This window comes from Acipenser ruthenus, chromosome 12 (assembly GCF_902713425.1).
Source record: "Acipenser ruthenus chromosome 12, fAciRut3.2 maternal haplotype, whole genome shotgun sequence".
In the NCBI taxonomy this organism is placed as follows: Eukaryota; Metazoa; Chordata; class Actinopteri; order Acipenseriformes; family Acipenseridae; genus Acipenser; species Acipenser ruthenus.
Window position 1 is genome coordinate 2,471,610 of NC_081200.1, and position 26,185 is coordinate 2,497,794.

General features: G+C 40.4%; 1 protein-coding gene across 3 annotated transcripts; it reads right to left on the reverse strand.

The window, feature by feature from the left end:
• Positions 1 to 524: 524 nt before the first annotated feature.
• On the reverse strand, positions 525 to 24,477 carry LOC117416596 (polyamine-transporting ATPase 13A3-like). Of its 3 annotated transcripts, XM_034027821.3 has the most exons (32): positions 24,261 to 24,477; positions 20,718 to 20,818; positions 20,384 to 20,557; positions 19,075 to 19,245; positions 18,668 to 18,738; positions 17,647 to 17,730; positions 17,399 to 17,468; positions 16,807 to 16,941; positions 16,359 to 16,431; positions 15,495 to 15,626; positions 15,154 to 15,336; positions 14,676 to 14,833; positions 14,395 to 14,583; positions 14,233 to 14,294; positions 13,562 to 13,712; positions 13,334 to 13,435; positions 12,518 to 12,671; positions 11,785 to 11,905; positions 11,365 to 11,489; positions 11,048 to 11,223; positions 10,007 to 10,135; positions 9,762 to 9,841; positions 9,292 to 9,334; positions 8,749 to 8,858; positions 8,109 to 8,205; positions 7,650 to 7,722; positions 6,502 to 6,679; positions 6,155 to 6,324; positions 5,728 to 5,816; positions 5,082 to 5,162; positions 4,136 to 4,219; positions 2,744 to 2,880 (listed from the first exon to the last, which is right to left on the reverse strand). In XM_034027821.3, the coding sequence occupies exons 1-31, from the start codon at positions 24,457 to 24,459 to the stop codon at positions 4,184 to 4,186; spliced, it is 3,717 nt and encodes a 1,238-aa protein (XP_033883712.3). In that variant the 5' UTR covers positions 24,460 to 24,477; the 3' UTR covers positions 2,744 to 2,880; positions 4,136 to 4,183. The 3 variants fall into 3 exon arrangements, with proteins under 3 accessions (XP_033883711.3, XP_033883712.3, XP_058890308.1); XM_034027820.3 differs by lacking the exon at positions 4,136 to 4,219 and having other exon boundaries at positions 525 to 2,880; XM_059034325.1 differs by lacking the exon at positions 2,744 to 2,880 and having other exon boundaries at positions 4,136 to 4,258.
• Positions 24,478 to 26,185: the final 1,708 nt, after the last annotated feature.

Genomic DNA, 26,185 nt, shown 5'->3' on the forward strand with positions numbered 1-26,185 from the left:
CTGTACATGTCTGGTACCTGAGGACACAATGCCTGTCTAGGCACCTCACTTGCATACTGTCATTATATATAATGTTTGTTTTGTTTGTTTGTTTAATTATTATTTTTTTTAATTGTTTGTCATTGGAACAATAAAAACTGCCCTTTCATTAATGAGAAACCACGTTGTTTATATTGTTCTGCTCAGTTAGAAGCTTACCATTTAGTATTTATTTTCTCTTTTCGAAGGAGAAAGAAAAAAAAGTACTCCAAGTTTTTAAAAGATACAGCAGCATTGCGGACCCCTACTCACTGTTAAATCTCTACTGGAACCCACTGTGTCCAAGCAGTGACTATATTGATACTGTGTGGATGAACTACTGCACTTAAATTAATCTGAAAGTCAAACAAGCAAAAAGGGGTATATGTGTTTCTCCAGAAAGACTTTTACATATAAGACTTTTTTATATACAATTATTGTTTTTAAAATGTGTGAGGTAATTATTACATTTCAGTTATGTGTACAGTAAAAAGAAAAAACATTAATTTGAAATAAAAGCAGCAGAATTTAATGGTACACCCTTTTTAGTTCGGTTTCATTAGATAAAAGACATAAACCCCAAATGAAAAACGAACATGTTTTTCCTAACAACTGGCAATATGTTTGCAACAAACCACTAATGCACAACAACTCAGGGAATTAGTTTAAATCACATTACCATGATCCCAATGTCGTACAGAGTTGACAATTCAGCTGCAAGAGAGACCAAGGCTTTACAGCATCAGCTACTACAACCTTCAGCGCTCCAATTGAAATAGTTAGCATTACTATGCAGCACGAGTGAAGAGCAACAGTAAATGACCTGTTAATACTAGGACAAGCCATTACATCACTGAATTTTTTTTTAAAACCTAGTAATTGATAAAGATTTGATTGGAAAATACAAAGCCATACCAGCTAGGATTTTCCATAGAAAAGAGAAGCATTTATTTATTTCAAAGTCATGACTAAGATAAAAAGAACCAAGCCAAATACTGATTTCATTTATTCACTAAAATTGTTCAAGTGTTAAGAAATGCATTCTGCTAGGCTTGTTTTTATTACTCATGGAACAAAAGATAAATGTATTCAATTGGCAGTCGAGATAACTCTGGCCAGAACAGTTTACTTTTAAGCTGCAGAAACAAACAGTTTTAGGCTTATATGAAACACTAAAAGAAATGTGCTTTAACTAGACAAAAAAAAAAACTAAATAAGATGCAAAGCATTACAGCCTTTGTCCATTTTGTGCTTAAAAGTGTTCATACTAGGTACAGAAAAATGGCAAAATATGAATGCAAAGCTCTCAAACAGGATGACCACCACTTACTTTAAATAGCAATGGATCTGTAAACTGCAGTTACTGAATACTATAGCAGTCACCTGGGATCTTCATTTACACTCTATACAGTATAGCTCTTGCTGTATATACATGGGGTTTTTTTTATCTCTCGCTGGAAAATGTAATTACATATTGCAGGTCATTTCTAGACCAGGTATCTGATGGGTATAGAGGCCGCTGCTTTTTAAGTAATGAGTGATGTCATGCACCATTTTAGTACAGTACTTCTGAAAAAATTAAATAGAGATAAAGAATGCTGGCAAATAATTCCAACTCTGTCATTTCCTCTGTAAGCTGTGTGCTGCTGCTCTTCGTGTCTTGTGGTTCGTTGTACATTAATCTGCACGCTCTTCTCTTATCTTGCACTGCATACTTCTGAATTTCCTATGAAAAAAAAAAAACTAGAGCGGGCGTGGGAGCCGAGTGGGGAGTAGGGGAGGGGCGCCTGATTTTAAGCGAGGAGTAAGGAAGGATTCAGCAGACAAAGCTTCGTGGTAGATTTAAATAGAGCGAAGGCAAGGCAATCACCGACGACGGGAATGTCTGTCTTGTCTGCGGAGCTTTGAAAATTTTAACTGAGGGTCTGTCTTTCTAACGGAGCTGCTCTTAATTCAGCGCTGTTGCTGGGCTGGAGACTGGATGGAGCAGGAAAGACTAACGTTAGAGCTCCTGCAGCCAAATAGAGAAGCTGAATGATGAGAAGAATCACCAGAGCAGATAGGAAAATAAATGAGAATATCAGTGACCTGCAGTGAAACGAGCGAGGCAACAAGATATTAGCGAAGACGTTGAGCTGAAGCACGAATGACGGAGTCTGAGCGTTTGCTACAAAGCGAAAACACTAGACAGGGGAAGTGTGTAAGATTGTGGCTTAAATAGACAATTAGTAATGGTAGACATGAATTAAGCAGGTCCAACTCCCACCCCCTGAATCTCGCTCAAATGCTAACATTTAACAAAAAACTGACACAAATTGGAAAATGTGACATTTCAAAACCTAACATGAAATACTGTACTACCATTATGGCTTCCGGGATGTACTGCTATTATGGCTTGCAATATGATTTAATTTAGTAGTTTTTTGGATTACATGATGTTAAATAAAAGATCAGCATTATATATATTTAAAAATATCCTAAATATCAATCCTAAAAATTCTAGGTGATCCAAATGTTTGTCCATAGCTGTAGGGTGGGGAGCTTTCCTTCTGTGTCTTTGCAGAAAGACTAAGAGGGGATGGGAATGTTCTGGTCAACTCCCATTTTGAATTCTGATCAACAGGTCTTTGGTCACTTCTCTTTCTGAGCGGCAGGCCGGTCCTATGTTGCAGAGATGATTTGGTAAGAGACGTTCTCGGGGCTAGGGGCTTTCCTTGCTTCAGTCGTCGTTTTGGGTTTAGGTGGCCAGGCTGGGTCCACCAGCAGCTCCTGCGCTAGTTTCATGTACTTGGCCTTGGGTGCCCTTCTCTTTTGGCAGCATAAAAAAGAAAATAACCTTCCCCCCCACCGGTCAATACCCTCCTGAGGAAGACAGAAAGAAAACACTAATATATGTACTGGACTGTACCTGAATTAAAACATATGGATCATAATGCATAATTATTATTATTTGTTTATTTAGCAGATGCCTTTATCCAACAGCGTGTGAACTATAAATCAGCTGCAGAGTCACTTACAACAACGTCTCACGTGAAAGACGGAGCACAAGGAGGTTAAGTGACTTGCTCAGGCCGGGATTTGAACCAGGGACCTCCTGGTTACAAGCCCTTTTCTTTAACCACAGGACCACACACAGTCTCCTACGTCATGCTGCCTATAAATAAGATCAGTTTTCTCTTTGTTTCATTATTAACTTCTGTGCATGTTATGCCATGTTTCCATCTGCACCATGAAACCAGCTGCTGGTTCAATCTGCAGTCTACACTGCACTCTTTACCAAGGAAGGTAAAAGCTGTCTACACTGTATGCATGTTTTTGTACAACTGACATTTATACATTCATTAGCCTAGCTCCAGTAGCTGTACCTGTAATTAATCTATAGCCATACATGCTTTTTTCTTACTTGCCTCTCGCACCCTGTGCACTGAACACTCATTCAGAAACTCCCACTGTGAGACAGAACCCTTTCTGCCAGCCCTGACATCCTGAACGGGGCTGTCTAACGGCAGTTAAAATCGCTTTGCTCTTGGTCTGTTGAAATAGTCTCTGCCAATTGCTGGGCTGCCAGCCAACGAAAATATACAAGATGATTCACTGAAAGTCACTTTGTGTGTCTGTCCGATTGCTTTTAATCATGTTTATTGTGAGGTTACTAAGTAGTTCAAAGTATCAATCTAGATCCAATACGGTTGTTAACCAAGAATATAATAGCAAACCTTAAGCTTTTGTGGAGAAAAAAACAAAAAAAAACAAACTGGTTTTACATATACTTACTGTTGAATGTACCTGAAATGGCATAAAAGGCCATATAACATAGGTACTGGAGTTGCAAAACCAGCTTTCCATTACACCCTCATCCACAAACCAACCCCTTTATATGCAGGCTTACACAGAGATGAATGCAGCTACTTGTTAAACAGCTATACAGAAGACTTAAGGTGCATGCAATAGTGTGAAACTGTTAGTGCCCAAAACCCCACACTCCAAATCAAAAAGGGACATCCCACAACAAGCAGGTAGATAAGGATTTTGCATGCACATATTAACGTGTGCTGTTATTGAAGGTTAAAGCAGTGAAAAGTCAAAGCGACAGTAAATGAAAGCTTCTGATCCCAACCTGTGGTGTCTGCGTGGCAGAGGTGATGCCACAGCTCCCCTGCTTGTCTCAGCTGAACACAAACTTCCACAAGATGATGAGGTTCTATGAAACATCGCATTGGGCAGGAAAGGATTAAAAGGACTACCATTCGGAAAAAAAAACCCATGAGATTTGTTTTTGTTTCTTACAGAATTTACCAAAAAAATAAATAAAATTACAAAAAAATATATTTAAAAAAAAAGTCATAATAAATTTATGTATAAAATATGTATCTATCGTGATTTTATGAGCATGGATCATTCTGACATGGTTAAATTATTTAACAAAGAGTATTAACAATGCAAATCATTTGGAGAAAAAAAGTGCAGGCCTTATGAAAGAGAGGACAGCAGAGGCTATCGAAACTTGTGGGGAGTGTCTGGGCACTGAAATTGGTAGCAAGGTTGTTTTTTTGTTTTGTTCTTTTTTTTTTTAGATATAAGAACAGGTATCTATGGAGCTGTTGCAATTTACACTCTCAGACATTCAGTTTCCCTGCAAAATGTTAAGACCATCCCAGCCTCATATCACAGAGGTCAATCCCAAACCAGTGCATCACGTGTTAAAAGTAAGCATGCTTCTTACCAAAAAACAAAACTCATGACATTAAATAAAGTTTAACATTAGCAGCAATGACTGTTTGCAAACTCCTGAATTCCCTTGATAGGGAACTTTTTTTATATCAGGAGTATGTTTTAGAAATAACTATACTTATATTTTAATACAAGACTTATTTCATTTCTAACCTTAATTCAAATGATTTATCCACCATGATTTCTCTGTTGCTGCAGTTACCTAACTACAGACCATTATTTCCTTCATTAAAAAACAAAATGACCACTTCTGAAAAAAAAAAAAAAAGAATAAAAAAGTTGCTGAAAAGTAACAGCCAGTATGTAGCACTGTGTGTGTTGGATCTTCTTACCTCTGTCAGGACAGATACCACAGCATTAACTACAATGATGAGGAGCATTGTGACTCTCCACTGGTATGGAACACACACAATCTACAAAGGGGTGAAAGAAAAGGATTCCAGTTATTAAAGGACAGCAAGTGCTTCATCTTAAGCAAGGTCACATTGGCACATTTACATGCTTACAGCTATGGTCAAATGTTCTGCATCACCCTGTAGAATGAACTAATTTAGCTTCATAAATTAGAATGAAACCTACTGAATAATAGTTACATTAACATATTGAATTACACCGCTTTGTAGTTTTCCATATACTTAACAATAAATCTGATCAAAATTTAAAAATGTGACATTTCAAAATCCAGTGTGAAATACTGTAATACTATTATGGCTTCCGGTAGACTTTTGCGATTTAATTTTGTAGTTTCTATGATTATATGATGTTAAATAAAAGATCTAACTGATGATCATATAGTATTTTTTATTATGTCTCAATCCTAAAATTCTAGGTGATTAAAACTTTTGACCATAGCTGTACATACCCTTTTCATTCTCTGATACTGTCCAGGTCAGGCTCTTTGTGAACCTGCTGAAATAACCCTGCTAAAATGAGTGATACATGTACCAAGGCTGGGTTTCTGTGTTCAGCCGTACTCACCTCCAGAAACTGATCAATGGCATCTACAGGATACAACATGATGAAGAGAATGAAGGCAGAGAGAGCAAATGAAGATATTAAAAATGCCACTGCAAAGAAAAGAAAAAAGAAGAACAAGGGTCAGGATTATTGAGAGAATTTGCAAAGGTTTGCATTTTAGTGCTTCATTACTAGAACATCAGTATTATTATTAATATCATCATACTCTAAAGCTAATTGTACAATTTAAACACTTGCGTTAATCATAAGTTATGAGGTCAAACAAATATTTCAGCTAAATCCTCATCAGTTTCCTGTGGTTAGTGGTGAACTCGAGAACTCTTCACTGTAAATGCATTTTAAATCCAAATAACTTACTAAACAAGAATACATTGTCACACATGTCTCAGTGTTTTCTCAGTACAGCGGATGGTGAATCAACACTTACAGTTTTTGTAGCTAGGCTGCCTGAACGGTTTCCCCTTGGAGAACACAATGGCTACAATGAGGTATTGGAATGAGGAGATGAAGAAGAGTGTTGTGTTCTCATAGTTCTTGATGTTGTGTTCGTGATTTGTCTCGTTCTGATGGAGCGAGTAGTTGGACAGGCTGCAGGCACTGCAATAGATGAGAAATGGCGTTTCTGTTCCACGGTGAAAGACTCAAGGAGTTACCTTCTTTACCCCCAAAGCACTCTGTACATAACTACAACCCTTTCTTTCAGATGTGTAAATCATTCCCACTACTGCTGAAGATTTTACAACATTGAAGCGTTTCCCTTGTAACTGAACTTACTCTGAACTTGGTGTCCACTTGTGGTACCAGGGCTGATGCTTGACCCACAGGAAGGCCAGTGTTTGGAAACCCAGGCACACAAGGATTTGCATGAGGACAGAAAAGAGCAGGGGCCCCGAAATGAGCCCAGAGGGAGGCCTCTCAGAGACCAGCTCCTTCCAGGCAGGGTTTAAACTCACTGCATTGAAAGAGAGACATTGTTAAAATACTTCATGTTCAATAGCAGGCAAATAAAGGGGTCAGAAACCAGCCATCTCAACGGACTGCAGCAAAAATTGCAAGAGAGAGAGCAGGCAAAATACAGCTATGGCTGAAAGATTTGCATCACCCTATAGAATGAACTCATTTCGCTTCATAAAGTCGAATGAAACCTGCTGAATAATATTAGGTTAACATACTGAATTACATACCGCTTTGTAGTTTTCCATATACTTTACGAAAAACTGACACAAATTGAAAAATGTGACATTTCGATATTTAACTACTACTATGGCTTCCGGTAGACTTTTGCTATATCATTTTTATTAGTTTATTTGATTACATGATGGTTTAATTGTCTGAATCCTAAAGTTCTGGGTGATGCAAAAAATTTGGCCACAGCTGTATATAAGAAATATATAAGAACATGTGCATAATTGGTTTAAACACCAGTAAACCATTATTCTAAAACTCTTCAATATTTCTTTTTTTCTAGCACCCACAGATTAGAAATTCAGAGTACATAGGTGTACATCACACAGAGATTTTTCAGTGTACATCACAGAGATTGCAGTGTACCAATGGTAGATTTTCTTTTCAGGTTTTAAAAGTAAAGTCTTACATTTCCAAAAACATGAAAAACACCTGTTGTACATTAAAGGAGATGCCAGTGAACCAATAAATATGTATGTGGTGATGTTTTTAACCACGATGCAGGGAGGGAGTGTTTGAAGGAGGCCAGGAGATTCCAATCAGCTCTGCACACATGCTGCTCAACAGGAGCGGTCTCTGACAGGCAGAGGCTGTTGGTGAGTTATGAATGGGTTGATACAGAGCTGTCTCCACCAGCAGTTCACCACTACTAGGACCTGTCCAAAGCAGAGAAGGGAATGGGAAACTATGGACAAAAGTACACATAATAAACACAAGGGAATTTATTTTGTACTCACTTGTAAATACAATGACTAGGATGATGGCTATATCAATGAAGAGGAACTGGAAATCCCCAAGATTGCTCAGGATCTAAAAGAAAAGCCAGCAAACATTTTAAAACAGGTTTTAATATATTCAAACAGCCTAAGTTGACTTCTAATTACCAGTTCTATAATTATGTAACTTTGACCGAGAAGTATTTAGATTTACCTTAAATTAAAAAAAAAAAAAAATGAGTTACACAACCATATAGGTTGAATTAAGTAATAGAGTCTGTAAAGAACTAGAATTAAGTTAATTCACCGTGGCTTTCCTTTAAAATATTAAGTGAAGGCACAACTCATTCATCTCTGCCTTCATCACAGAACCACAGATTCAAAAACTGATGTCAAAGCTGTTCCAGGCACGCACTGCGGAAGGGGTACAGATCGTGAAACAAGTGATTTTGAAACAGTAGACCGAACGCATGTGCTCACCGAGTAAAGATGGGTGACACTGAGATACTGGATGATGCTGTACAGAGCCATAAACTTGAACACGCAGAAGGAGGTAATTAATGCTGCACGGCCTTCCCTGCAACAGGATTCACAGATGTTAAGGAAAAAGGGCAACCCATTAAAAATACGTGGTGAAGCAATTATCACACACACCCCTTTCATGTGCTGAACATCTCCTGGTTCTTTGATCATTTTTTTACACTAATGAAAAGGAGAGAAATGTATTACTGTTTGCCAGCAATGCCTCCTACTGGTTGCCGACAGCACAAAACTGTCAACACATTGTAGTACTGTCTAGTTAGAGTTTCTGAGCTTTTACCTTTTTCAACTCAAGTTGAAATGCTGCTAGTTCCAAATGTGACAGACACATTCTCTTTTGAAAAGGAGTTGATAATTGTGTGGATAATTGCGTTTTTTACCACTTCCTTGCACTGTATTGTATAAAGCCTGACGTGAAATGTAAAACAGAGGATCCTGGAGCAAAGAATAAACTGTGAACAGTTCTTTCCAAGAGCACCACAGACCAACCACACGCGTACAGTGCCGCCCTGTATTTGTATCTCATCGGTATCAGACTGTCTTGTGAGAGCTCCATTACTGAACCTGTTTTCTTTACTACCTGATCAGGCTCGGCACGCAGGAGATGTTGGGAGTTTGGGATGTGAACGGGGATGCCACGGAGGCCTCGAGCTCGGATAGGGAGATGCCGCTGTGTGCTCTCTTTAACGCCTGTTCAATAAAGGGTACAGATTTAATAACATGACCCCACCCACCACAGCACTGTCTTTACAGCTGGTGTCTTTGACAAGGAGTCAGAAGTGTACATGTGAAAGTGAGATTAGCTTCCTTGTGGTGGTGAAAATTATCAGTAAGATTAAGAGGGACGTAGGGAAACAGTTGAAGCAACTGAAACATGGCCTCTTGGGTAAATAAAGTAGGGAATTGCTTTTAGCAGGGTAAATGTGAAATGTGTTGGCCAGTTGATTTATGCCCATGATGTGTAATTATTATAAATACGATGCTGCGATACAGACAACATGGGACACAGCAAATGTAATGCAATGCTTGTTTTAACCACTTGACCTCCGAGTGCCTTAGCTTCACCCACTTCCACACAAGTGGAAATCACTGTTCATGCTACACAAAATAATAACCTACTTACACCACAGTCATTTGCACCGTCGCCACACATGCCAACAAAGTAACTGGAAAACAAAAAGAGGAATATATTAAAAAGGCAGCAAAGCCGAACATTTGCTAGCTATTTCTAGAATCATTTCATTTACACAAAAGCTTGATAGCCAAAATGGTATGATACAGTCTCAGAATGCTGACAAAGGTACTCTTTAGTACAAACCAATTCAAGCTTTGTTACAGAGGCATCTTTCATCAAACAAATGTAATAAGCAGTTCTCTACATATAGGAAAAAATGGATGTGTCTGTAAAAACAAGAGGGGGCACCTCATCATACTGTATCCCCAGATTCTGTTCCTCCCAATAGCGTGCTAAAGAATGTACAGTATAAGAGCTTGCTTTCTAGATACAAGTCCAGTTCTCCAGTGTGACAAACACACGCGTCACAGAGGGACAGGAAACCATAAAGACCTAGTTAATGCAGTCTTTGTACTCACTCTACACTCTGTAATGCTTCGACCAGTTGTGTCTTCTGATCAGGAGCCATTCTAGCAAACACGGTGCCATGCAGTACTAGCTATAGGCACAGAAATAAAACCAGGAGTCATTATTCCTTTTTACAGCAAAAGTAAATCGACCTTAAAAGCATCTGATACCAAAAACGTTACAAAGGTTGTGGTTGAGGTTGAGGTAATTGACTTTTTTAAAAAAAACATGAACCACCACCATTATCCACACACACCTTCTGGAGCAGGTCCTGGAAGTGCTCTGCTATGACAGCAAAGGACTTCCCGCTCATTGCAAAGTGATAGTGCTCCATGCTGTGCAATGCAGCCCCTGAGCTCTCCTCTTCCAGCCTGATCTGAACTTCCTGAAAGCAAGCAGAGATGAGCTTTACAGCCAACACAGCAGAGCAATGGCACGTTCCCTTTGTGCAGCGGTTACAACAGTGTTGATAAAGAACTATCAGTGACAGTTTAAATGCTGAGGTGTGGTAACCCAACAGAGCCCAGGACGTCGCTGCTCTTGTAAAGCCTTGTACAAAACAGGGAGCAAACAAAGCCAGCGATATGCTGTGTGTTCACATTTCAATATGTGAACCAAAGTAAACGGTACTGTATACAATATATATATATATATATATATATATATATGGCATTACCATGGCATCAAAAACAGAGCAGTAAGCACAGCTATCCAAGCACATTCTTTCTTTCTTTTACACTGTTCAGACTGGGCACTGAATATACCGTATTATTTCGAATTAACGCCACCCTCAGATATCAGCTTTTTAATAGACGCTGCCCTCGAATAAACACAGCTAAAAAAAATAAAGAAACGCGCAACTCTGGCTATGTACATGTGACGCCCCCGAAGAGACTGCAGTCTTAATCCAGCATGTAATACAAACTAATGTACACACACCTTAGTAAGCAAATTATATTTTATGGTACAGTCCTGAAAGACAACCCAAGATGAACTGCTTACAGCACAGCAGTCCTTCACGTCCCTCTACAGTATCCCACAACTATGTTAACTTTTCTACTAAAATATTATTCCTGGGCATATGCTTACTACATTATTCCATAGTTTAATCTTCTGTGCACTCTACATTAGCAAGCACGCTTTGTTGACTGTCTGGTTTGTTTAGATTCTCAGCTGCAGACAAAGGTAGGAAGCAGCAGTATCTGCATTTGTATACACTCCTGGTAATTACAACTATTGCCTATGTGGATGTAAAAACAAAATCATTTTGGTGTGTTCATGAACAGACGCCACCTACCTCTGGGTTTGAACCTGTGGCACTGACATGCTCGGTGGGGTTATTAGCATAGTGCCAATTAATCACAGCGGTCTGCCCGTCTTTAGGGGGCAGTGCATCTGCTATTATTATTCTGTCTTGAGGAGGAACCATTCCACAGTCCCGAGCCACTGAGATAGCTGTCAACATGTTATCCCCTGTGAAACAAAATAAGCAATCCGGGTAATGAAACTCACTGCAGTTTTCTTTTCTAAAATCTTCATTCTGCAATGTGAGGTGTCAAAATTAAAACTCCTTATTTCTTCAGGTGTAAAAGGTAAGCACGCCTCCTCCCCCACCTGTGACCATGACAGTGCGAATGCTGGCCCTTTGCAGGTCTGCCAGAACTCCAGGAGTCTCCGCCTTCAGTTTGTTCTGCATAATGATCAGGCCAAGGAACTGCATGTTACTCTCGATGGTGTCTCTGCAAGAGCAGGAAATAAAGGGACCCTCTTTAAATCCGAACCTCAGGAAACGGGATCAGTCTGAACTGCCTGAATTTTCTCCATTCCTATTCCCAACAACTACTGGAACTGTCTTAAGCTTATATTTGAAAAACCACTAGCGGAGAGAAATCAAAAGACAAAGGGAATTCTACACAGCCATTAAGAGTTGGAGAAACTAGGGCTTTTAAACACAGTTGCAATCTAATATGCGTTCCAGGTTGCAGATTAGAGAAGTGAGCTCGTTCACCCTACAGGAGCCTTGTTGAAGGGTACCTGCTGACGTTCTGCACTTTGTGCCACGAGAGTTTTGACTCAAGTTTCCGATGGGCCATGGCAATGACTCGGAATCCCTGTTTGGTGTACCCTTCCAAAACCTCTGAGAAATTGTGGGGCACTACAAGTTTAAAAATAAAGAAAAAAGCACTCTTTATTTATTGATATTAACATTCACCTACTAAATTGCATGATTGTATTTAAACAGCTGTTTACTGCTAATTTCAATTCAAGACAACAATAATGCATGCTGAAAGCAGATGTACTGAATGTTAAAAGCCAAACATATTCATTTGTGTAACTAAATGTATTGTAGTTTGCAAAAAATATATGCAGGTGAAGTAAAGTAAGGCTTTGCATTCATGCATTCAGGAAACTTTACTCCAAATATAATAATAAAAAATAAAACTGTATTGCTTGCTAAATAATATATATATACATGAATCTCTCTGAGGAAGGAGGGGGAGGGCAGCAGTGTGGAGTAGTGGTTAGGGCTCTGGACTCTTGACCGGAGGGTCGTGGGTTCAATCCCAGGTGCGGGACACTGCTGCTGTACCCTTGAGCAAGGTACTTTACCTAGATTGCTCCAGTAAAAACCCAACTGTATAAATGGGTAACTATGTAAAAATAATGTGATATCTTATAACAATTGTAAGTCGCCCTGGATAAGGGCGTCTGCCAAGAAATTAATAATAATAATATGCAAATGAAGACAACAAAAACAAACCCTGACCTGTTTCCTGTTTACAAAGGCTAGCAACTACCTCTGGCGCCCCCTTCAGGTAGGCATCCATGCGCTTCCCCCCGAGAAGCCGCGTAACCACACTCATCCTCTGGAGCGCCGAGGAGAAGGGGTACTGACGCACAATCCCCATCTCGTAGGAAGGCTGCGGGAGAACACAAGGGCATCTCATTCACCAGCAAATTCAGAAAGACATGTTAGCAAATTATATATATATATATATATATATATATATATATATATATACACACACATATCTATATATATATATATAGATATAGATATACACACACAAAATATGTACGTATATAGGTAGTCAAGAAATGTACATTCAGGTAGTCAATGTTTACAACTTTATATGCTTGAGAATAAAAATGTAAAACTATAAAAAAATAAATACAATTTCTACAACTACCACTGCTACCAGTAATAACTGGAAGCCTTTTATTCATCAGTGAAGCCTCCTTGAGCTGGTGACTAAATTCTGTCCACAACGAGGTAGCAGAGTTCTTCATCTGAGGCTGTAGACATGGCAGTGCTCCAGGAAACAAAGAAAGGACGGCTAGATTACTTTACTGAAGGACATCAACAACTGCCGTTTGCAGGGTACGGCTTACAATTTTAAAATAGGAAAAAAAAGAAAAAGCTGCCTGGCTAAAATCTAAGTGGGTGGTCACTTCTATAATGACTAAGGAAGCTGTTAAAATGAAACCAGCAAGGAATCAGCTAGTGTAGCCTACAGATACTTAAAATACCGAATTGAGTACTGTACTGGTGGGTTGGGTGCCGGGTGCGTGCTGGACGTACCATATCCTCCGCTTCAGGAAGGCGCTGCTTGGGTGGTTTAACCACCGTGGGCATTATGCGGTTGTGCAGGGCCGTCTCCTCCTCTGTTGCTTCTTCCAGAATCTGAACACAAAGTACAGTAGAAAAGATTCAGTCCCACTTCCAGTACCTTCACAGTACTGGTTGTGCAGTACAGAGGAGGCTGGAGCAGCGGTGTACTGTGGAAAGAAACAGTGCAGATGTGCTCACCCAACCAGTCGCTGCGAACATTTTGAGATCAAGCGGATCCCCCGAAAGCTCTCCTTCGATCTTGGTGAGAGAGTGACACGTTGCCATGCAGGCCACAAACTGAGATTTTACCAGGTCTTCCTTACAGGCATGTGTTTCTGAAAGAAGAAAACTGGGGGAAAAAAACCAAAACAAAACTAGAAATCAGCAGAGGAGATCAGACAGGTAAAGTGGTTAATGGCCACGGTTCCAAAGAGCAAGACAGCCCAGAGTGTCCCTTTATATAGTATCAATACCAATCAATCAATCTTTATTTTATATAGCGCTTTTCATAGTGGACCACCATCACAAAGTGCTTTACAAGATAGCGAGGAACAATGCATAATACATTAAATACAGTGAAATACAGGGCATAGTACATTAAATACAACATTAGGGTTCATGATAAACAGTAGAAGATTAAGTTATTTATATTTGGGACAAAGTGGTGCCTACCCCTTTGACTCGCTATACTCTTGAGCCAAGGAAGGAAGGACTGGCCAGCAGTTCAGAGTATTTCTTAGCTGAGGTATGTTCAACAGGCTATACTGTTTGTATATGTATACAACGCTGCTCCATGGTTTGCCATTTTTTTTTAAGCAGTGCTAAATGGCAATTCTGAATACAGCCATGCTTGTTTAAAATGTCTCTACCTGCTATTTTCCACCCTTTGGATGCCCCAGAGGTCTAGACCATCTTCGGTAAGAGTTCCAGTCTGTTTGAACAAGGAAACAAAGAATATAGATTACAGGTGCCTACTGTACTGCTGTTATTAAGGGACCTATAGATACAGAGACAGCACTCCTCTCCCTGACCTTGTCGAAGCAGACGAGATTGAGCTGCCCGCAGATGTTGATCCTCTGGGGGCTGATGCAGAAGATCCCGATGCGCTTGAGACGACGCTGTGCGTAGACGATCCCCGCAGTCATGGCAGCAGGCAGCGCGGGGGGCACAGTGATGGTGATGATGTCCAGGGACTCGATGATGATGGTGGGGGCTGGCACCTGGGGGGTGGGGGGGGGAGCTACAGTTAATCTGATATCCGTAGCTGATATCCAGGAACTGCAGCACACTGCTCCGAGATACTGTACCGTACCTTGTTCATGATGCTGTTGACAACCGTGTAGATAAAGCCGATCCCAGCCACCGCAACAAGGCACAGCATAAAGAGGTACGCATCACGGTACAGTTTAAAATCAGTCGGTTTCGGGTATAGGATGGATCGCACCAGCCGTCCTTTTGAAGTGCTAAAGCCTAACAGAATAGAGAAACCATTTAAAATATATTTATTTATTTATTTATTAAGAAGAGATGTTTCATCACAGATGTATTGTCTGAAGGGGCATGATTTCGTTTTTTAAATCCACTGTATTTAACAATAAAGCATTCTCTGAAAAGTCAGGTGTTGCCCTAGTGAAGCACATTTTGTTTAACACTTTGTTAAACACACATTTTGTTTCATATGCTGGCATGTTAAACTATGTACACGGGGGAATGCCGGAAAGGAGAGTCCGTTTCCAGACCTTACGTTGTTTTTTCTGTATCCCACCAGCGCATGTTTATGCAGCTCTTACCAGTTGTGACCACCACGGCTTTGACAAGCTCCCCGGAATAAAAGCGCGTCTGGATGACATTGGTCCCGCAGAACAGCGTGTGCCGCTTGTGCAGCTCTGAGCTGTAGAGCTCGTCCTCCTCCGTTCCCTTCGCGCTTCCGCTGGGATTCGGCAGGTTGGTCTTTGTGACGGGAATGCTTTCACCTGAAAAACAAACAGCTATTACACTACATGGATTCTCATTACACTGCGAAACATGTTAGTACTGTACGCACATGGGCATCCAATATTTCCTTGTTAGTATGGCAGGAAGTATGAATCAATTCGCAGGACAGGTTGTGGGAAGAGGCCGGTCCACTTACCTGTCAGCATGCTCTCGTTGACTATACAAGTGCCGCTCACCAGAACCGCGTCACAGGGCATGATGGTCCCATTGGCTGGAATCACCATGACGTCACCTGGGACCAGCTCTGTGGACATGGCCTCCTCTATCACTGAAAACGCAAAAGAACAGAAAATGAACGAGGAAACGTTTACATAAATCATTTGCAAATGAAAAATAGCTTGAAGGTTTTACAATGGGGTCTACTGTCCACCAGGACCTAAAATATCTGGGAACCACAGTCTTGAGACGTAAGAGTCTAGTGCATTAACCCACTGTGGCATCTAAAGAAGCCTCACACGGTAATATAAAATCAACTGTATGCTATAGTATTACTGATCCAGAACCAGAAACTGCATTGTGTTTAAGATACCACTAGAGGGCTGTATTGTCACTGGGTTAAATTCAGTGGAGCACATCTGCGTTGCACTAACCTCAGCAACTCCAGCACACCACACCTGGATACACTCGACTTCAGAGGGCTTTGTTGAGATTTAAACACACCCAAATCTGTTCTCCCTCTCTAAATATACAAGCTGCAGATTTAGCAGCATAATTACTACACTGAGCTCATATACAGCTTTATACACAGAAATGTTTGTGTGTATAAAGCTTCACATTTCCTGTTTTATAATAAACTCCTTTTCGGAGTATACCGGTCATTGTTTCCCAGTCAATGCGTATTTAAAAAAAATAAAAATAAAAACTATAACGGAACACACTTTTCATTTCATTCCTCCAGAAAACAGCTTGTGTTTCTGATTTGTAATGCACTTAAAGCCTGCTAATATGCTACTGTATCATTTTAACACCCATTCACACACACTGCGGGACTTTTACCTACCATCATTGGCTCTGCACACAGAGACTCTGACAATACTGTGGGTCACCACCATGTCATGCAGCATCACGTATTGCTGAAAATAACGAGAGGCCAGTCAAAGTGTTCATTTCACAGGTCGGGGGTGTGCATCCTATTTCTATAGATAACGAGTCCTGTCTAGTTTGGGAATCTACAATGTATAATTCTCCTTGTGCTAGAGCATAAACTACAGCATATAACAGAAACCTGACTGCCATTGCAAGCACACTTCAAGAACACGTATATACAGAGCGATGTCAGCCGTGAAGGGGTGCGCTTCACACAGAGCGCACTGATCCTCCGACGGTACGGTGTGTGATCATTAGAAGGCCCGACGTGTCTCCATCTCGGGCAGCAGACCATGCATCATTTGATTTTTATATTTCTTGTAATGGGCAGGATTAAAAAGGCCGCCTCCTCCTCCTCTTACCTTTTTGATGGTGTACAAAGAGGCGGCTATTGATATGACTGACATGATGACAATGGCCAGGGCGTAGTAGTAATATTCATCAGCACTCCACAGAATAACACTGAAAAGCTGGAAGATGTAGAAAGGGTTCAGGACCTAGAGAGGGGATGAATAGCCAAGTGGATTAATAAACACAACGGTGGTTGAGTGCTAATGGCACTCTCTTTATGATTACTTTCTATAGGCACTATACCAAGATAACAAGCACACCACTTGACTTTGCATACATAGTATTCTTTTGAAGACTTAGCCTATAAAAGCACAATATATTTGTATACAGCATATGCCATTCTTGCAGGGCTACACTATTTACATACTGCTATCCTGTATACTGTGCTTTTAAACACGTTCACATCATTTAAAAGCGTGTTCAGTAGTACTGCTTTCTCAGTAGTAGTTGTGGTGGTAGTAGAATGATAGCAGCCTGTTCTGTTCAATAAACAGAGCAGTCCGGACTTGAATCACAGCCCAATGTCTTTACCCGCATGAGCATTTACTGAGAAGTGTTGGTTTGCTTGTTTTACTGGTTTGAAAACAGAAAGTCATCTCATACCTCCTTAATTAGCAGTTTAAAAACCGAAGGCACTTTCACAGCAATTTCATTCTCTCCGAAAAACAGTCTCCTGCAACATACAAAACATTAAAGCATAGTCAGTAAAAGCACAAAAAAAAAAAAAACAACGGCTGTTCAGCCCTGGGAGAACCTCGTCTGAAAATGTCTTAGCGGCACCTATAGATGCTCACTTCCTATCCGACATCAGATCTGCTCATTACAGGCAGGAGCTTAACAAACTGCACTACCTGTAATCCTGCTCATCTTCTGTCAGTCCTTTGCTGTGATCATCATGAACAGAAGAACACTTGACTCCCAGATCCTCCAGTCCCCTGGAGAGAGAGAGGAGACCAGAGCATGCCTTTGTAAAACACTATATTTAGATATACTGAATTTCTTACCTGTTTAATATCCTGTTGTGTGTGCTCTCTAGTGGTCTCTATTGATATCACTGCTAAGATCCTTATTTAAAATGCTTACTAACTATTCCAGCCAGTATATCCTTATCCGGACACTTCTAAAAGCAGAGTGCAAAATGTAATTTCTGCCCCTCTGTGGCAACAGTGCGTTTCAGTGAATGTGAAAATCCAAATACAAGGGAATAGCTGTGAACCCCTAGCGGTCATTTCTCAATCCACCTCACTTCAGAAATTCAGCTTTTAGTAGAAATAGGGACATATCTGATGGAACAGTTAGTGCGTTTGATAAATACTGATCAACACCAACAGAGAATGGTAAGAGAAGAAACATGCTGTAGCAGAATATTAAAAAAGGGAAGACACTGGAATACATGAACATGTAGATCATAATGTCACTGGAAACCCAGGGGAATAAATCTTTAAGCAGCAGCCTGAGAGACTGGCTAAACATTTGGGGTGGATAACAAGTGCAGCTGCTGTCCCACAGAATCGCAAAGGTTCGCTATAAATGTGTTGTGGCTTAGCCCACAATGTACTGTGCTGGAGCTGTAGTTTTTTGTTGTCTATAAGGGGAATCACATTTGTAAAAATACCATGTGGGCTGAAAAAAAAAAAAATGTTGCTGTGGGTTGCTGACTATTCATATGAGCTAAATGCATTTCAATCCCATGAACCAGCCTTCAATTAATATACATATTGTATAGCAATACACATGATTAGATTTTAGAAAGCAGTTGCTGGGGTGGGTGCTAAATGTCAGTGATAGGGGGAAGGATGAAGCACATTCGGGCTGCTTGGGTAAAATGAGACAAAACAAACAATTTGGGACCAAAGGCAAAATTGGTCTTACTTTAATACTTCAAAATTCTGGCTCATATCATTCCAGTAGTACTTCGTGCTGTGGAGGGTGAAATAGCGGATCTGAGGATGAAAACATTCCAAATTAAAATGCTGTTAACCTGCTGTAAACATGAAAGGCATGACAGAGCACCTTGCACAGAACTAGAAGGAGGTGATTCAGATGCAAGTTTCAACGTAGTGCATATTGGGGAAAAAAAGCACATTCACACAAGGGAAGTCTTATCTATCTGAAAACTATCAGGGGAATGCAACTCACAACTTCTGAGCGACAGTCAATTAGCAGCCCCACACCCAAAGGAAACGCCCCCCTAAATCAGAAACCACTCTTAAATATCTGGAATACACACACACAGAGACAGATAAAATACAGATAAAAATATCTGCAATGTGTTTTACCTGCACGGGCTGGTATTCAGAGTACTTTCTCTGACAGTCCTCGGTCTGGTTCTCAGTGGGGTGAGGAGTGTGGCCGTTCACTGCAGTTTTGGAATCCGGACAGTGGAAAGGGTTCTTCCCAGGAGCCAGCATAACACGAACCTTTGAGCTAAACCATCGCTTGAATTCATCCTTAAAAAAAAAAAAAAAAAAAAGCAATTTTTATTTGCACATGGAGAATTTGTGATGCGTCCACTTCTCAGCATGCTGGTTGAAAATTGCCAAAATCTGTTTTGAGAAATTAGCATTTCACAAATACGACAGAGTTTATTTAATTTTTTAAAACAATTTGTGACACTTAGAGTAAGTAGCGGGGTTCCAGAAAATACAGTGTTAACATCCCCAAGTTTTGCTACAACTGCTTAAATAACGTAGTAATTTGACAACTGACAACTTTTTACACTTATAAAGTGTCCTTTTCAGCTTTTCAAAATGTCTGTTCTAGTGCACTAATAGTGTGAGGATTATTGCCTACATTGTCAGACAGGTAACACAGCAATAACAATCCATGGTGTAGAACTGAACAGAAAATCTAGAGCACTTGTTATTTTTTTTTGTTTGTTTGTTTCTTTTTTTTTTTTTTTTTAAAAACAGCTTAAGAGGACAGATCTCAAACCCAGTGCACTAGAGTGAACATTTTGAAGAGCTTAAAACAGACTTTAAAAAGTGTAAAATGTTGACAGCATGTTAACAATGAAAAGAAAAATGACGTAATTTGAACAGCTCTAGCAGCACGTGGTGTCCTATCACGCTATATTTTTCGGAACCCGGCTACTAACTGTAAGTTTGTGCCAAAATAGAAACAAGGAATAAAGCGCTTATTTATAACAAAAATGTATGCCCATTATGCCCTATTAAAGGCTCTGCATACTTTAAATTTCAAATGATCTACTAAATACAAGGGATGCCCAATTACCCATTGTATAAGTGCTTACTGCTGATCTCATTCCAGTGCTCAACGATATAAAACCCGACGCTACCTGACCTAGGCTGTTCCAAGCCTGTTTTTGACTGAGAACTGGGAACTGGAGAGGAAAAGCCACTTTCACTTTCTACAGCAGTTCCCTTAAATGGAATACTCACATGGAAAATGTGACAAATACCAAACCTCTGGTCACAACTCCATGGCAACCACTGAGACAAAACAAAAACGGTTATCTTGGAATGAATGACTGGGTCACTTTTGCATGCGTGAATCAAACTATCTTCTGAACTCAAGACGTTCTGTGCAAAGCGTGCATGGCCAGGGCAGAGTCACTGCAGCGCGTACCGTAGATCTCAACAGCACCACTTCTGCCTCTCGAATGGGGGTTCTGGTACAGGTGGCCTTCACACACCACTCAGGCATCCAGTAGAGGAGAAGCAACAGGAAGCCCCCTGTCAGGACCACCCCCACACCGACGATAGCCAGCTTCCAGCGGCACAGCCTGTACCCGGACATGTCCTGCAAGAAAACACACACGCACACACTGAGAAGAGCAGGCGCGACTTAATCAGGATGAGAGAAACGTTCATCACTCGATCCCACCGACCACTGTTAACCACGACTCAAACATCTGGAGCCGACACGCGAGAGAGAAGAGAGGATGCAAATCCTGACTCACCATCTCATCCTCCTCCCCCCTGTTCACAACCTTCAGGGCTTCCGTCTCCATTTTACAGGAGTCAAGAAACTGGGTTCGATGCCCGATGCAACTGAGCCCTGCTACAGCAAGAAGCAAAAAAAAAAAAAACACGCACAGTTCAATTGCACAACAGGAAAATGAAAAGTCTTGTTTGTGGAAATGCAAATGTTTCCTTTATCATACACTCACTTCTTGGGACAATTGTTCCCAAACCTATTTATTGCCTATTTTCTCAACATCAAATATACTGGACACTGAGCAGCAAAGGATTAAAATTGCTAGCTATTTCATCCAGCTATAAAACACTCAAGTGCTACATAATGATATACTAAAGCAAAATCAATAAATCCAATGACAAACGTTTTGACTAAAAGCTTTTCTCAATTTATTATGTTTATTTTAGTTCCACTCAGCTTTTTTTTTTATTACTGCACCACTAAACAGGGCTTCATTTTTCTGACAACCACATCCCACAAACCACACATAAAACTAAATCAATCCCTGCTTGTTTTATTTGCTCAATTCTAACTCTACGGCACACAGTGTCCTACTGCATCAAACTGCACAGCCGTGGGCCAGAAACATTCAGCCTGCCTTCAAAGCAGTCTGCAACCTGTATCCTTTTCCAGCAGCATTATTGTTTATATCTCCTGTGCCAGGGGGCATTCTCCAATTACAGCACAAGCCTCTTTCCTATAGCCAAAGAAGGCTGCCGTCACCCACAGCACTACCATCCCCTACCCAGTGTGTGTGTGTGTGTGTGTGTGTGTGTGTGTGTGTGAGAACAGCTCTGTTTTCACACGTACACACACACACACACACAGCAGATAGGTTTCAGATTTAGTTATGCGTTATGCCTAATCCAGTAAGGTAATTGGGGAGTTTATTTTTGTCTCGAGGGAGGTTATAATCCTGCATAATGTAATCCTTTATTCTAACACTGTCTAAGACTTCTTAAAGAACTGCAAACAGCTTCTTTCAACCTCAACCAACATGGAGAAATGCATTACTGTCAGCTTTGTAACTGTGTAACTGGTGTATGTGAACTTTGCTTAAGGGTCAAGAGTTAACAGGCTTGATCTGATAATACAACACGCTATTAACTGGAAAGGGAATGATTGCTGGAAGATGGCAGAGTGCAGTAACAGTGTGGGAGCCCAGGAGGGGTAAGGCTGTAAAATTAGCAACAAGAAAAAACAAAAGAGACTCAGTGGCAGGTCACATGTTTCTGGATTAGTAGAGCAGTGTGGTTAATCAACACGTTACATAACAGTACATCGTTAAATAATACAATACACAACCTAACACGCTGTAGGGATCCGCAGTAGGAAAACGTTATTACTTCAACCACTAAACTTCTAGTGCAAGTTCATGCCCACTGTTTTCAAATATCTCTTTTTTTGTAGCAGTCTAGTTTTGCTGGTTCAAGCAGAGGGGATTTCACAGCTGTTGTTATTTTTACTCAACAGCACTTCATCATACTGTGAGCACTGGATAAAGATGTTTTTTGATCCCATCCTAGTAAGTGGTCAGGTGTGTAAAATAAGCAGAATAGCTTATTCTGCTTATGTTATGCAAGGCACCAAAACAACACTGGCACGGCCTCAAAGAAGAGAGAGAGGGAGAGTTGTGTTTTTAACCTGTAGGAACAGCTCAAGTGGTTTGGGGCCGGTAGGAAAGGGGTTCAGTTCAAACTCTTGATAATGTTAAAATATTTGTTCTACAGAGAGCAGCAGTACAGTATAATGAGTGGTTTACATCAGTGGTACTCACTTGTGTCTCTTTCAGTCCATTCCAATCCAGGACCTTGGTTACCCAGGTCCTGAATTACTTAACGCTTAGAACAAGGACTGAAATGCATTGAAATAGACACTCCGATTTCAAGTCTATGCTTCAACAGGTGTCCACCCAAAACCCATCTTTTAAATTAGATCTGCTGGGCATTCATCGTACAGTAAATCAAACAGCAGTTTTCAAACCCCAAGGAACCACTCAAATACTCATGGAGTATTTTCATGGTGCAGGTTACTTATCAATTTGCAATACACACTGCTCACTGATTGCCCCACATTAGTTACTAGACATTGTACTGCAATTTCAATCTTAGATTTCTTGGATCTAACAAAGGCTAAATTAACCTGTGCTGTGCAATGCTATGTGTCTTTGTTCATAATTCAGCATTTATACATAATTTCTCTCCGGAGTCTTACAACAAAAGATCCAGCATGTCAAGACAAAGACTAAAACAGGACCTCCCTGCTTTAGGGAAGCAGCCATCTGCAGTTCTGGAACGCTGTATTGATTTCATAGTTGTATTGCCAGGACCACATTTGGGGGAAAAAAAAAAAAAACATACAAAAATGGAAACCTAATACTTCCACAGTACTAAGTCTTCCACTGTATATCTGCATTAAAAAAACATTGTTAACCGTGGTCCATGTATCTTTTAAAACAAGCAAACCATACAGACCCAGGGATGGAAATAAGACGCCTATTGCATAGCAGTTTCACCCATTCCAGGTTTTACTGCGAGCTTGATTAGCCACAGTGTAACAAGCTCAGTTGTGTCTTATTAAAAACTCATAGTAAAACCAGGAATGGATCAAACTAATGCAATGTGAGTCTTATTCCTATCCTTGCAAACCCATTTTGTGAGCTCCTGAAACCAAGTACAATACTGTACACAACTGTTCAGGGTACTTACAATCAGGGGTGTCCGATCACAGTCCTGGAGTGCTGTTCCACTCCAGGTTTAACATGTGATAATTAAGTACTTCAGGGTCTTGCTAGAGGTTTAATTGGTTCAATTAAAGAACAGGGTTGGAACAACTGGCTGCAGGTGTCACCTGGTGGTTTATGCAGTGCTGAAAAGGGTCATACTTCATGCAGTCCCAGCTGATGTGTTTAATAAAGCATGACCTTCTGCACTGTGGGTGTCTTTCATTACTTTATGCTTAGATAATGATTTGCCATACTGTTGCCAAAGTACAAATTCGAAGGAGAGGCAAAATGTGACTTTTCCACCCAGCTACTGCAATAAACTCCCAAGTTGTAAACACACTTATTTTCCAGTTCATGCAGCTGTATAGAGGTGGACTAAAAGCAACAGAAATATGATGTATTTCTTTCAATTTCTCATTATACCATTTTAATAAAATCAAGCAAACCAGAAATACATTTTTCCTGATGTTGCAAGACTGTGGATTGTGCAACACGGCTGGGGGGTCAATTCCTATTTTTCAATTACCAATCCACACACACACAAACACCTGAACTGTACATCTGTACTACAGTGTTTTAAACAGAAAGCACAGGAACAATACACGGCATATAGAGACAAAACATAAAACACTTGTGAAATACGATTTTGCACTGGGAGCCATAAATAACAACCTTTGTATAAGAGTATTTACAACAACCGGTACTTATATCTGAAACAAAAACTCAGCAGAGACGAGCAGACTACTACAAGTAGTCTCGCCCTACCACATGAAAATGCAACGTTAAACATACAAAACTCACCCCAAACCACCTGGACCCCTTTATTTATCACCCGAGAGTCATGCTGTGAAGTAATTCGGTGTGAAACGTGTTGCTTTAAGGAATGCGAAGGTGAGGTGCCAGTCCTGGGTCTGTTGCCTAATGAGGGCACTGAAGCCTCATCTGATTCGACCCCACATGAACCCACAGAAGCAAACAGTGTTACGAAGCAAAGGTGCATGTGAACCACTAGGTCAGGGGTGCACAATTCCAGTCCTGGAGGGCCGGATCCCTCCTGGCTTTTGTTCCAACTGTGTTCTAAATTACTTAATTAGACCAATAATTGGTAATAATTGGTCCAATTAAGTAATTTAGGGCAAGGTTGGAACAAAAGCCAGGAGGGACACCGGCCGTCCAGGACCGGAATTGTGCACCCCTGCACTAGGTCATTTGGTGCGTTCTCCTATCCGAAAGAAAGCTGTGCTTGCTGCGCGTGGCTGCTCTCTGTTCGACGTCACGTTGCTATAGTAACGCCTTCTCCAAACCTTTGAGAAACTTACCGGCAACATCACCTATTTACCTGTGTATAATATGATGTGTATAATGAAACATAATGACATTTAATTATTTCATTTATCACAGTGTATCCCACATGGAGATTGCATTCATTGTAATTTTGAAACGTCCTGTAGTTAGTTTCTGGATTATCAGACTATACAGAGTCAGTCTGATGTAATTGTTGAACATGAACTTTATTGTAACAGTAATCATTACTTATCATGGATTAGTACATTATGTTTAATTTACTATTAATTACTATTTTATATGGATTAATTCATTTCTATCTGTGCGTCACACTTTTAAGCTGCTGTACCCTTGAGCAAGGTACTTTACCTAGATTGCTCCAGTAAAAGCCAAACGGTATTATTATTATTATTTGTTTATTTAGCTGACGCCTTTATCCAAGGTGACTTACAGAGACTAGGGTGTGTGAACTATGCATCAGCTGCAGAGTCACTTACAACTACGTCTCACCCGAAAGACGGAGCACAAGGAGGTTAAGTGACTTGCTCAGGGTCGCACAATGAGTCACTGGCTGAGGTGGGATTTGAACTGGGGACCTTGTGGTTGTAAGCCCTTTTCTTTACCCACTGGACCACACAGCTAGTGTGATATCTTGTAACAATTTTAAGTCGCCCTGGATAAGGGCGTCTGCTAAGAAATACATAATAATAATAATAATAATAATAATAATAATAATAATAATAATAATAATAATAATAATAATGTGTGTCTGTAATTCATGACGAATTACGTATGAACTAGTTTATCAGCATGATACAATAGGAATTCATGATAAATACACTTGTAATTCTAATCGTTTAATTCCGTGTCTGCAATTCATCATGAATTACACATTAACTGACGTTAATTTTAAAGTGTTACCATTTTTTAATACAGCGTTGACAAGTCTGTTCACACTTCTTTGCATAACGATAACATGTCGTTCCCTTCCACTAACAAGGGGGCAGCAGTAGTTTTAGTCGCTATTTGAATTACGATTGGCAGGTCACTCGTGATCTCTGCATCGTCTCTTTGGTTCACAGCCGCACCCAGCGTCCCGCAGGAACTTTTCGAATCCGCGCTGTGCTGTGCTGGATCTGCACAGGTCTTTGAGGGTGGAGCTTCGTGGCGTCACGCAGGATCCCTCGCACAACGGAACTCTGCAGATGGATATGTGCGGCGGCGTCTCTGTGAGAGGACCGTCTCTGTGGGAGACCTTGTGGGCGTAGCTTCCAACACGTCATCACTACCTACGCTTAGTTATAATAAGCAACAATGTAGCAAACTAAAGTAAATTGAGTGACTAAGTAATTTATTACATTATGAGTTAGAAAGTCTTGTTTGTTTCAGCTCATCAAAGTGCTTGCTGTGGCTCAAATGAGAAAGCTCCATTTCCTCCTGGT

Bases quoted from the DNA above. Each gene is read 5' to 3' on its own strand.
- LOC117416596 (XM_034027820.3), bottom strand. From the start codon at position 24,459: ATGCACCTTTGCTTCGTAACACTGTTTGCTTCTGTGGGTTCATGTGGG. The intron at 14,295-14,394 runs GTCAGGGAGAGG...TTGTTCAAACAG, and splicing joins ATCTCGTCTGCTTCGACAAG to ACTGGAACTCTTACCGAAGA. The intron at 9,335-9,761 runs GTGAGTACAAAG...TTTGTTTTCCAG, and splicing joins GAAGCATTACAGAGTGTAGA to TTACTTTGTTGGCATGTGTG.